Source organism: Rhincodon typus, chromosome 6 (genome assembly GCF_021869965.1).
Source record: "Rhincodon typus isolate 14 chromosome 6, sRhiTyp1.1, whole genome shotgun sequence".
NCBI lineage: Eukaryota > Metazoa > Chordata > Chondrichthyes > Orectolobiformes > Rhincodontidae > Rhincodon > Rhincodon typus.
This window is the reverse complement of record NC_063337.1, coordinates 96,111,791-96,125,183: the sequence shown is the minus strand read 5'-3', so window position 1 is coordinate 96,125,183 and position 13,393 is coordinate 96,111,791. Positions and strand designations below refer to the sequence as shown.

The 13,393-nt window shown below is 40.2% G+C and overlaps 1 protein-coding gene across 2 annotated transcripts in view; it reads right to left on the bottom strand.

Annotated features, from left to right (window-relative positions):
• The window catches only part of LOC109913709 (phospholipid-transporting ATPase IH), an 87,653-nt gene that overhangs the window by 39,667 nt on the left and 34,593 nt on the right, over nucleotides 1-13,393 (bottom strand). For both annotated transcript variants that reach the window (XM_048598033.1, XM_048598032.1), the window contains exons 2-3: nucleotides 12,475-12,597; nucleotides 3,097-3,186 (exon numbers count right to left, since the gene is read on the bottom strand). In XM_048598033.1, the coding sequence (XP_048453990.1) occupies nucleotides 3,097-3,186; nucleotides 12,475-12,597 (213 nt within the window). The remainder of the gene's footprint in view (nucleotides 1-3,096; nucleotides 3,187-12,474; nucleotides 12,598-13,393) is intronic.

Sequence of the window (13,393 nt, the reverse complement as noted above, 5' to 3'; positions counted from 1 at the left end):
GATGCTGCTTGGCCTGCTGTGTTCATCCAGCCCTGCACCTTGTTGTCTCGGATTCTCCAGCATCTGCAGTTCCTACTACCCCTACTCTCATCTCATGTCTGGAGTTCAGCTCTTTTGCCCATGTTTCAACCAAGGCTGTTGGTAGGTCTGCAACACAGTAGCCCTGATAGAAAACAAACTGAGCATCGGTGAGCAAAGATTAATGCATTATAAATAGGAGCAGGGGTAGGACATTTGGCCCTTTGATCCTACTCCACCATTCATTATGATTATCCAACTCAATAGCCTGTTCCTGCTTTCTCCCCCACATATCCTTTGGTCTCTTTAGCCCCAAGTGCTATACATAAAACTTCTTCTTAAAATTATACAATGTTTTGGCCTCGAATGCTTTCTGTTGGAATGAATTCCCCAGGCTCACCACTCTCTGAGTGGAAGCATTTCTCCTCATCACAATCCTAAATGGTTTACCCATATCCCTAGACTGGGACGCTGGTTGATCTGTTCCAGGCCTCAATCCCGCTTTTATGTCAACTTCTCATAGCCCTCAACTCCTCAATATTTCAAAAAATACTTCAACTTCCTCTTTAAATGCTTTCAGTGATCTAGCCTCCACAACTCTCTGGGGAAGAGAATTCCAGACATTCACTACACTCTGAAAGAAGAAATTCCTTCACATTTCAAATGAATATCTCCTTCTTCTGTAATTATATTTGCTAGTTCAAGATTCTCCCACGAGCGGAAACATCTTCTCAACATCCACCCTGCCAAACTTCCTCAAAAATCTTGGATATATCAGTCAGTCCACCCCGCATTCTTATAAACTCTGATGAGTAAAGACATAACCTGTTTAGCCATCAATGAGACGTCAACTTCTTCATCACAGGAGTCAGCCTCATGAATCTCTTCTGAATGGCCTCCAATGTCATTATATCTTTTTTTTAAATATTGGGTTCAAACTGTACACAGTACTCCAAGTGCAGCCTCACCAACACCCTGTACAGTTGAAATAGGACATATCTGTTTGTAAAACTTCAACCCCCTCGCAATAAAAGACAAAATTCCATTTGCCTTCTTAATTATGTGCTGAACCTGCATGCTAACTTGTTGCATTTCATGCACAAGAACATGCAGGTTCCTTTGCACAACACATTTTGGAATCATTCTCTATTTAAATAACAGTCTGCCTTTTGATTCTTTCTACCAAAGCGTATGACCTCCCATTTTTCTACATTAACTCTGTCTGTCAAGTCTTTGCCCACGCACTCAACCTGTCTATATCTGTTACAGATTCCTTATGTCCACATCACAGCACGCCTTCTAACCTGTTTTTTGTATGATCAGCAAATTTGGATACATTACACTCTGCCCCGTCCTCCAAACCTAGAATATACATAGTAAATAATTGAGGTCCTAGGTTTGAGCTTTGTGGCACTGCACTGGTTACATACTCCCCACCTGAAAAAGATACATTAATCCTGACTTTCTCTCCTGTGTGTTAACCAAGCCTCAATCCGTACCAATGCACAACCCCCAATACCATGAGATCCCTTATTGTGCAAGTGCCTTTCATGTGGCACCTTATCAAATGCCTTCTGGAAATCCAGATGTGCAACATTAAATAGCTCCCCTTTATCAACTCTGCTTGTTACATCCTCAAAGAATATGAATTCCCTTTCATAAAGTCACGATGACTCTGTTGGATTGTATTAAGCTTTTCTGAATGTCCTACCTACCTGTTCCTCACTCTCTGTTTCTCCCCCATTGTTGCGCATGATAAAGAAGGCGCATGGCATACTTGCCTTAATTGGTCGGGAAATTGAGTACAAGAGTCAGGATGTCATGTTGCAGCTTTATAAGACTTTGGATAGGCCACACTTAGAATTTTGTGTTCAGTTCTGGTCAATACATTACAGTAAGGATGTGAAGGCTTTGATGAGGGTGCAGAAGAGGTTTACCAGGATGTTGCCTGCATTAGAGGGTATGAGCTATAAGGAGAGGCTAGAAAATCTTAGGTTGTTTTCTTTGGAACGGTGGAGGCTGAGAGGAGACTTCTATGAAGTCTATAAAATTACGAGATGCACCAATAGGGTTGACGGTGAGAAGCTTTTTCCCAGAGTTGAAATGTCTAATACTAGGAGACATCCATTTAAGGTTAGATGGGGAAAATTCAAAGGAGACATGAGGGGCAGATTTTTTTTTCTTACACAGAGAATGGTAGGAGTCTGGAACGCATGGCCCGGGGTGGTGGTGGAGGTAGATACGATAAGGGTATTTGAGGGACTTTTAGATAAGCACATGAATATGGAAGGAATGGAGAAATATGGACCAAGGGCAGGCAGAAGGGATTAGTTTCATTTGGTGTCATGTTTGGCACAACATTGTGGCCAAGGGCCCATTCCTGTGCTGTATTGTTCTATGTTCTAATATGCTGGACCCTGCCATCAATAAAGTTGGGATGTTTATGGAGCCCTCTCTTATTAGTTGTTTATTTATCTGACACCGTTCATGACAGAACATGCCATTCCTGCAGAGATTTGACCTGATGCCTTGGTTATGAGATGGTTGGGCTCTTTGACATATTGTTCTTGCTGGTTAGCATGCAGATAGTTCTGTGCAATAAACACTGAGTCAGTTTTACATACGTGGTCGCATGCACTCCAACAATCGTCATTCAACCAGGAAATGCATCCTGGTGTGATGGTAGACAGAATGATATGGTAGGAAATGAAGCTACGTTTTGTGGTGGAATACACTTTTGCTCCTGCTGATGACACAAATTAGTCATGTTCAGAATCCATTCCATTTAGCACAGTGATAGTGCCACACAACACAATGGCTGATGTCTCAGTATGAAGACTGGCTTTTGTCTCTACATGACTGCAGTGGTCACTCCTACAAATACTGCCACCCATCTGCTACAGTAGGTAGATTGGTGAGGATGAAGTCAAGAATATTTTTTCTCTAATGTTGGTTCCCTCACTGCCTGCTATAGCTCAAAAGTTACAGTATCTGATAAAAAGATGTTTCACTTGAATAACAACATAAAATCTGTCAAAGGAAAGGCACATTTGGAATGTATTATAGAATTTATCATACCTGCACAAGGAATATGATCAGAAAATAGAAGTTAGCAATTCTTCTGAACTGTTCAAACAAGTTCTTAGGAATGAAGTTCCAGAAAGTATACTGTACAAGAAAAGAAAAACAGAAGTATTAACTTAGAGTCAGTTATCCTGCATTGGATGTATTAAAACGTTTTCATTTATCAGAACAAAACTTTCTTGTCATTCTGTGCAAGTCATTCAATCAAATCAAAATGCTACAGTGTTTTCCAGTGACTCACCAACCACCATCTCAGAGCAATGAGGGATGGGCATGTTCACAACAAAAAGAAACCAACAGACTTTTGGCTCAGAAGCAGGAATGCTTTCAATTGAGCCACAAGACCTCCCACTAAATTAGATGACTTGAGTCTTACCTGCTTGCATTTCTGGCTTTGATTTGATTTTTATTTTACTATTGTCACAGTGAAATACAGTGAAAAGTATTGTTTTATGTGCTATGCACATCAAAGAAACATGAAATCATAGCAGTACCTTTTTGGAAGGAAACTATTTGTGGCCCAATTTTTCCCTGCTACCTAACAAGTAATCAATTTAATCCAACTTTTCAGATCTTAGTCTGCAGCCTTGTACGTTACAAAATTTTCATATGCAAATTCTAAATGTTATGAGGTAGTGAGTCCCAAATCCCCACCAAATCTTACATAAGTCTCCTAAAATCCTACTTATTGACCCCTCAACCAAACAGAATAAGGCCTTCACACCCACTCTATCAAAACCCATAACGGGTTTCCGCTCATGTTTCTCTGTTCCAAAGAGGTCAACCCCAGTCTCTCTCTTGTTTTTTCATAAGTATAATTCTCTAGTTTAGGTAACATTATCTGAAATCTCTTTTGCAACTTCTCTAGTGGAACTGCATATTCACAAAAAAAATACAAATTGGGTGGACTTCCTGGCATTGACTGAGGTACTAGAAACAACAATGCCAAACTTAGCCCTCTCAATCCTGTAAAGTCTTCCTTAGCAACAGCTGGGGTTTCATGCCAAAATTGGGAGAACTGTCTGACAGACTAGTCAAGCAACAGACTGGCATAGTCATATTCATGGAATCATACCTTTCAGTATAATGCCCCAAATGTCACTATCACCATCCCTAGGTGTGTCCTACTCCATCAGCAGGGCAGGCCCAGCAGAGGTGGTGGCACAATGATATAGAGTCAAGTGGGAGCTGCCCTGGAAGTTTTTTTTTTATTCATTCACAGAATGAGGGTTTCACTGGCTAGGCCAGCATTTATTGTCCATTCCTAACTGCCCAGAGTGCAATTAGGACTCAACCACACTGCTCAACAATCTTCAACATTGACTTTGGACTTTGTGAAGTCTCATGCAACACATCAAACGTGAGCAGGGAAACCTCCTGGTGATTATCATACAGTCCTCCCTGAAGCTGATGCAGTAGTCCTCCATGTTAAGTTCCACTTGGAGGAAGCATTGAGAGTGACAAGGATGTACTCCGGGCAGAGTACAGAATGTACTCCTGGTGGGATATATCAGAGACTTTATTCTGTTACTTATTCTCTTGCTTCCCTTATCCGATAATGTATCATCCAGAACCAAGGGTTTATCCACTTTCACAGATGATAAACTACTTAATACTGCCTCTATCCCTAACTGAATTCAATCTGATATTTCAAACTCCAACTGTTTGCAGTGTCTGAATCTCTTTCATGAAAAGAGATACAAGGTACTCATAAAGAACCTACCCATGTCCTCCACCTCCACATAGGGGTGGAACAAATGGGCCTACTTCTTCTTTATTTATGTCCTTGCTTTTTACGTATTTAGAAAATATCTTTGGGTTTCTCTTGATTCTATTTGCTTTCCAAAAATGCTTTACAATTTTATCTCTACGATTTCCTGCAGCACTGAACCCTCTGAATCTGTCGTAAGCTTCTCCTTTTCTCTCCTCTTTTCCTTTAAGCCCTTTGAAATCCTAAGGGGATGTGAATTTTCTTTTCCTCAAATAAACATATTACAATAAAATCCCGATGAGTTGAATACCAGATGACTCGTTCACAAATCTGTGTTACGTGGAGCTTTGTGATAACCAACGAGGCCCCTACATAGAACATATTTGTCAGCAAATTGGGTTATGTCAAAGAGAATGCCAAATCAAAACGCTGTGAAGCAGTAAATATGTTAAAAAAATTCTGTATTCAATTTATTCAAACCTTACAATGATATCACCTTATAAAATGCATTGAAAAATGTCAGGCGTTAGCTCCAGCAAAATTCAGCAATCGTTTCCTGTTTAGCACTTTGTCTTCAGATAGTGTGATACAGTCAGCTATGTCATCAATGCAGTCAAATGTGTCTTTCTGCAACAGTGCAGAATCCCAGAGCATTTCTACAACCTTTGCTAGGGAAACAAGCAGATGAGCAGTTGGGAAGTCTTCAGGGTCACTGGCCTACTTAGTTGAAGAACATACTGCATCTACAACTACATCCTCTGTCAGTTCTGTTGCACTGCATACAGTGTTGTCTACCTCCACAATGGCGGCATCTTCAGCTCCTACACAATGTCTCCTTCCTGCTTCACACCTCAATTCTCCATTTAATTAATCAACTTCAGCTTCTTTCCAATCGACAACGCTTTAAAAATTTTATCACAGGTTTAGCCATATTTGTAGCCTTTGCACATCTTTTGCAGGAGGATCTTGATGTCAAACCCCTGATTCTTTGTGCTCCTGTGCGACTTAACTCTGTCCTCATTTGTCGCTGCAGTCAAATGACAAGATTAAACAGTTATATCTAATAAAGAGTCAGTGGTGCAGAATTGCAGTGTATCAGAACCATCATTGTAAAGGAGTCGCTATACATACACACACAAGTTCTGAGGAATGGTCATTGGACCTGAAAGATTAACTCTGATTTCTCTCCACAGATGCTGTCAGACATGCTGAGCTTTTCCTGCAATTTCTGTTTTTCTTTCTGATTTACAGCATCCACAGTTCTTTCAGTTTTTATATCTTCCAAGTTTGCCTCATCAAAATGTCACCATAGCTCAGAAACTTCACTATCTGTTTGATGAACGCTTCCCACTGATCTACCACTGATTCCCTTCAACCAGCTGTTTCCAGTCCACTTTAGATAAATCACATCTCAATTCAGTAAAATCAGTCGTCTCCTGCTAAGAACTCTTAATCCTGGTTTACCATTGTCTTTTACCGTAACTATCCTAAATCTTAATGAATAATGATCACTTCTACCAATGTCCTCCAAGTGAATGATAACCTCTTTCATTTGCGCAACTTCATTCCCTGCAACTAACCTCAGAATACACCTTTTCTTGTTGGGCATCCAACATACTGGATTAAGAAACTGTGCACCTGAATATTTTTTTTGATTTCTGCTGCCTTTGTGCCTTTCACAATGATTATGCCAGTCAACATTCATGTAGTTGTTTTGTTTTTGAACTTTTTAGTAATTTGCCTATGTTTGCATTTCTATCTCCCTCAGATTATTTGGACAGTTGTAGAATGCACCCATCTGAGTGATCTCCCCTTATTTTGTTGTTCAGTTCAACCAATTTGCTGATTCTTCTAAGATATCTTCACAGCCATAATTCTTTTTACTAACACTATGACCTCACTTCCTATTTTATATTCTCAGGTTTCTATCCCCAGCCAAGCTCTTCTAAACTTTCCCAATAGCACAAACAAAACCCAGTGCTATTATATTAATCCTGACCCTGTTAGTTTGTATGGTTCTTACAATCATCAAAAGTGGTCCAGAGACTTCAATAAGCAAAAGACCTCCCCTCCCATCTGCACCATTTCTCCAGCTACTTATTCAACTGTTTAATTTTATTTCAGCACTCATCAGCACATCTGGAGATTACTAAATTTGAGATCCTATCTTTTCAATTTCTCTCCTAGTTCTCTAAACTCTGCCTGCAGAAACTCATTCCTCTTTTTGTCCATGTCACTGATGTCATTATGAACTGCCTGTTCACACACCCCCTTAGAATGTCCTGGGACTACTCAGCGACATCCTTCACTCTGGCAGTGAAAGAGAAAGAGGCAGGCAGTCATATCTCCAGCCACAGAAATACCCATCTGTTCTCCTCACCACCATTCCCAACCATTCCTGCTTTTCCACTTTTCTCCATCCCTGTAGCGGAGCCACCCATGGTGCCGGAAAGTTGGCTCTATCATCACTCTCACTCACGTTCAGAACTTCACTTATTCATACATATATTTTTGGAATTTGACTAAGGCTGGAAAGGCCAGCATTTATTGCCCATCTCTTGAGAAGGCAGTGACAAGTTGTCCTGTAGCTTGCTAGGTCTTTGATAAACACCTGGAGCTTTGAACCAAGAGGAGGAATAACCTCTGGCTCACTCACTTCTCTCTGTATTTCCTGCTTCCTCTGGCTGGTCATTCTGCTGCTCTCATAAACTCTTACATTTTTAAGGTGGCTACCTCCTGGAACATATTCCTATTATGTGTTCAACGCTCCAGGTGTTTATCAATGATCTACAAAAGGCACAGAAATGTGAGAAATCAGTGACCCCAAGCTTGTAAATTAAGAATTCATTGTAAGAAATGCGACAAGCATTGGAATCACTAATGTAAAACAGAATAGTCCATTAATTGTCAAATAAATCTCTCAGCCAGAGGTTGCTGTGTGAGCAAATTCTAACAGTTCTTGCAGATCAAATAGTTAAATTGTGCAGAAAATTGAAACAGTGAAGCATATTTTAAGAACAAAGTCATTACAGAAATTTGAAAATTTATCCATCAATGCTTAAGGAGCAAATGGTGCATTTGGCTCAGAAACTGCCCACATGATCCTGGCTAAGTCCCATTGATTGGTCATCCCTAATGTCAGGATCTAAAACACAGGCCTATCCAAGATATAACCATTAAATATTAGGGCCAGATGAATCAAGTACATAAGGTGACATATTCTAAAAAAGAGAAATTGATCGCATCATTTTTCGAGACAAACAGAAACATCACGCAACTTAAACTGGATATAGGATCACAGCCAAATATCCAATTTAGCTGATAATAACCAATAACAGGGACATAAATTATGCTGAAGCACCTACGGAGTAGATATATCATTTGTGCAAGTATTATATATAAGAAAAACACCAAGCATCATTCCTACCACACACAAAATATTTCCAGCAATTCTGGGTCAGATTGTGAAGAGACTGACTTGATAAAGTGGGTACTGATTATAAAGATTCAGTAACCTGGCCACGGAACTTGCTCACTAGAATACAAGGATCTAGCTCATGAAATGGTTCATTCAAAAGTGATTGGCACAGTGGTCAGTGTGCACGTCAAACAGAATATTAATGTTGGAAATTTGTCACAAGTGTAACTCTTCGGTAAGTAGTAGCTAATGAGTGATCAAACCGAAACTTTGTTTCTCAGTAACATAGAATATTCAAAAATATAAAACAAACTTCAGCAATAAAGAAGCAAAATGTTCTGGAAACCAGAAATAAAAACAGAAAATGCTGGAAATGCTCAGCAAAGACCTGGCAACAACTGTGGAAGAACAACAAAATTTAAAAATTCAGGTCTATGAATGTTAACAGTTCCTATCTCCGCAGTTGCTGCTAACGGAAGCTGTAAGTTAGTCAATGGATAACACAGTGTGGAGCTGGTGGAACACAGCAGGCCAGGCAGCATCAGAGGAACAACTTTCCTGCCCCTCTGATGCTGCCTGGCCTGCTGTCTTCCCCCAGCTCCACACTGTGTTATCTCTGACTCCAGCATCTGCAGTTCTTACTATCTCTGAGTTAGTCAATGGAAACTGCTTGTAGGTGGCAATTTACTGTTACTGTGTGATTAGGCGTTAATTACTGTGAATAGGAAGCTTCATCAGCACTCGTAACTTAGGTGCAGTTTGCAAAGCCACACAAAAGTAAACAGTCTCTGCTGATACACGGTAGAGGATAAATAGCGAAGGGAAAGGAGTGGCTGCTTTTTGCCTTCAATACTTATGGTTTGTATCAGAAGCATGCATTTAATCTGCTTTAAACAAAACTAGATTAAGTAATTAATTAGGAGATGAAATCTACACATCAAGTTGATTAAATGCATGGTCTAATCAATGAAATAAATAAAACAGGTTAAGAGAAATGGCAGGGCAAGTGGTAGCCTGCACCTGTGCAGTGTCGTAGCTTGTGGGGAATGCAATGATTCCAAATAACCATACCTTCAAGTTTAAGAGGTGCTTCAGTTGTAAACATTATGGGACAGCAGTGAAGGAGGAAGGAGTTGCCTGGACATTAATCCAGGAGGCAGTCACATTTGTTACATTCCATTTATGCAGACCTGGCTAATGCTCATGGAGAGAAGGGTTTGAATGTGAGACAGGCAGTTAAGGGGCATAAAATGCATGGAGAAGGGTTAGCTTTTCCCTTTTCCAGTTAGCAGTACAAGGTCCGTTCTATCTATATGTGATGGCACAGGCAGAGGGATGTATTAGTGAACTGAATATGGCACTAAGGATCTAGAAACCATTCAAATACAGAGAGTGAGAAAGAATATGATAGCGGTGGGGGACAGCATAGTAAGGGAGACAGATACTGTTTGCTGCAGCCATGTCCAGGAGTTCTGTAGGTTATCTTGCCTGCTCGGTGATAAGGGTTAAAGGTATCGCTCTCAGCTAGAAATACACTAGGAATGTCGGAGAAGGATTCAGTTACAGTGGTCCATTTAGGAACTAATTGCATAAATACAACTGGGAAATCTATTTTTGCTGACAGATATTGAGGAATAAGGATCTAAATTAATAACTAGAACCTCTAAAACTAATAATCTCTGGGTCACTTCCTGAGCCATTTGGAAACTGGCACGGGCATAAACCAATTAGAATTGAATATATGGCTCAAAAAAGTGGCATGGCAGAGACAGGTCTCAATCATGGGCCACTGGCTAATGGGGAAAATGGGAGTAGTTCATTGGTACAACTCCAAATGAATCAAATTGGGAAAGTGTTAAGCCTCATTGGGGTCACACGCTAGAACTCAAACCTCGCCATTCCCGGATTTGACACAAATGATAAAGATATTAAAAAGTACACAGACTTTCTTGATTGATCTGACTTTCAGATCAGGTCGACAGAAAGAGCAAACAAGGTTTCTGTACTCTGAGGAAGGGTCACCGGACCCAAAATGTTAACTCTAATTTTTTCTTCACAGATGCTGCCAGACCTGCTGAGCTTTCCCAGCGATTTCTGTACTTATCAAGAACAACAGTTAAATACAAATAAATAGATTCGAATTACAGATAAACAATTATAAACCAGTGACAGATTAGTTGCTAAAATTCTCACCCCTCATAAATACACCTTCTACACAAACAAACCAAAATGTTGTGAGAAGACTGGGAAGGTGGTTGGGTGGTCCCTGTTCACTGGATTTGCTGAGATAATCCTTTGGTTGATCAGTATTCTGCTTCTCAATCTTCACTGTCCAGGTACTTTCACTTGTTTGCAGGAGGCAGAGGCCGACTGGCTCACATTTATAAAGATCTCAGACTTATTAATATAAGTCACATTATAACAATTGAGGAAGGGAAATAAACCGGCCATTTGCAGGCTTGAGATGCTTTCTACTGCAGAGCTTCCAAATGTCTGGTGGCTTCTCCCTCAAATATTCACACCCACAATTTGTTCAGCTAACTGGGAGTCAACCATACAATTATTGATAGGAGGAAGCCTTTATCATCAATAACTGACCACCATGTCATAGACCAATCAGCTACTGTTGCCAGCCATATCTCTATTCATACACAGCCCTATGGCTCCAGCTTGTCTGTAGCTAGCTTGTCCCACTGCTTGAACTTGCAGCTGTGTAAACAGCACTTACAATGATGGCAACTTGTTTTCAAAAAGTGCAGCAACCGTTGAACAATCCTCAGCTTTTAAACCAGACTTCTTCCTATTTCAGTCCATAATCAAACATACAGAAAATCCAAAAAAGTATAGCATTTAATATAGTGTCTTGAAAATTATACTTGGTTTGTGGATTTAAAACTAAAATCAAGGAAACAGATTTAAAAGAGAGAAAATTATAATTCAACTGAAAAATAAAGGCCACAGACTAGCGCAGAAATGTGAGCAAAGATTAGCATCAAAATGCTGATTGATAACTGGTGACAGGGATTAAATTAAAAATGACTCATTCTCTGAAACTTGGGGCTATTCATTGAGTATTCACAGAATTCCTGAAATTACAACAGTTTCACCATCAAAATACTTTACAGCTTCATGTTTCCTCACATTTCTGAAAATTGGAACTAGAGGATCACATGCTGCAAATTATTTAGATTCCACGTCTTTTACACAAAGTATATAACTTATAAATCAATCTTTGCCATTGCTTCAGCTCAAATCAGAGAGGGTTTCAAAAGAAAAATGCAAAAACAAGATCACAAGAAAAATAAAAGTGACCATGGGCTTTGACTTGCCGTAAGTTTAACCAGAGGAAGAGTCAGTCACCCTGGCAAACTCCATGTGAACAATGTCAACATAACGGTGGGTAACTGGGTGCCAAGAATCATGCACAGGCTCTGACAACATTCCTCCCATACATGCAGGAAGGAGAAAGTGAACATAAAAGGTTGAGAAGGGAAGCAGCAAACAGGAGAGACAGCAGGTTCGAGGAGGGAAGTGGTGAGTTAGAAGGGTCAGTCAACATATCGGTCATAGAGGGAGGCAACGATCTAGAGAATCAAGAGTGGGAAACAAGCAGAAGGGTTGGGGAGGGATATGGTGAATAAAAGAATCAGGAGTGGTAAGGTCAGGCAGGAAGTGCTGAGTCAGTATTTAAGTCAGAGATGAACAGGTTCTTGATGGGTCAGGGGATCCAAGGTTATGAGAAGGAAGCAGGAGGATGGGGTTGAGAAATATATTAGCCATGACTAAATGGCTGAGCAGACTTGAGAGACCTGATTCCTCTCTTATATCTTATGTTTGGGTGGGTTAGTGAACGTGAAGATCAAGGGTCAAAGAACGGGAGGGTCAGGTAAGAAGAGGGGATCAGGAGAGTCAACAAGTGACACGTTGAGTTAGCAGGGTAGGCAAGCAAACTCAGCAGAGTTGATGAGCGCGAGTGTCAAGTGGGAAGATGTAAGTCAGGAGGGTTGCCACATGATGTGACTAAGCGAGACCCCCAGGCAATGGAGCAGTGAAGCAGCAGTTTCTTTCAAAGAAATTGAACATGTTCAGTAATCACAGCAAAACAAAAACAATGGCAGCATTATTAGGAAACATTCCTCATATACCAACCTCAATAAAACAAAAATGCATTATTAGAATACACAATAAATGGGTGCCCCCTACATTAAATAGCTGAGTGAATGGAAAAAAATGAAAACTTTACCTTTGAAGACACAATCCTGTTATCGGGATATTTTTGTACAATGTAAGCGTCTGTGCCTGGAGGGGGTTCACGATGTCCAATGTAAACTGTCCGACTATCCACCCAGTTCTCTTCTCCAACACACTAAACAGAAAAAAAAATAATTATTGTCTAAATCTGCACAAAAATTATTTTTGACTTGTTTAATATTTGACAAACAACTCACTTGTCAACTAATCGGCAGTCTCCTGTCATCCATATAAATGTTGATGCTTCCCCTTAAATTGACATGAAGGCAAGTCAAAAAATTCCATGCAATGTCTTTTCCCAGCAACACTCAAGTTCCGTTCTACCAAATAATACAAGTCTAGTGACTGTTATAAACTACTCAACTAGAATTTTTCGCAAGCTATAAAGTATTCAATGGAGAGTCAGAAAGTTATAAAATAGCCCATGGAGAAATTTTTAAAATTAGCTACTTCAAAAGCAATTTGCTTTAATATTTCACAATCACATGGAATTCTGTTCTGAAATATAGCCTGAAGGGAGTTCAAAAGTTAAACTCAATTCAAAATTGGGAGAGTTGTCTCACAAACTAGCCAAGCATCATTCTGACATAGCTATTGTTACAGAATCATACCTTAAAGACAATTTGCCTGACACCACCATCACCATCCTTGAATATGTCCCGTCCCACTGGCAGGACAGACGAAGCAGAATCCAGGCCCATTAGCTGCACAGTGGTATACAGTCAGGAGGGATTAACACGGGAGTCCTCAACATTGACTCCGGACCCCATGAAGTCTCATCGCTCCAGATAATCCACTGTTCCCTCTAATTTTCGCACAGGTTGCGTGGGCCACTGGGGTTCATGCATAGCAGTGACATCTGGAACCAGACCTCATGCCAAGAATGGTGTGTACTGAAGCAGATCACACGT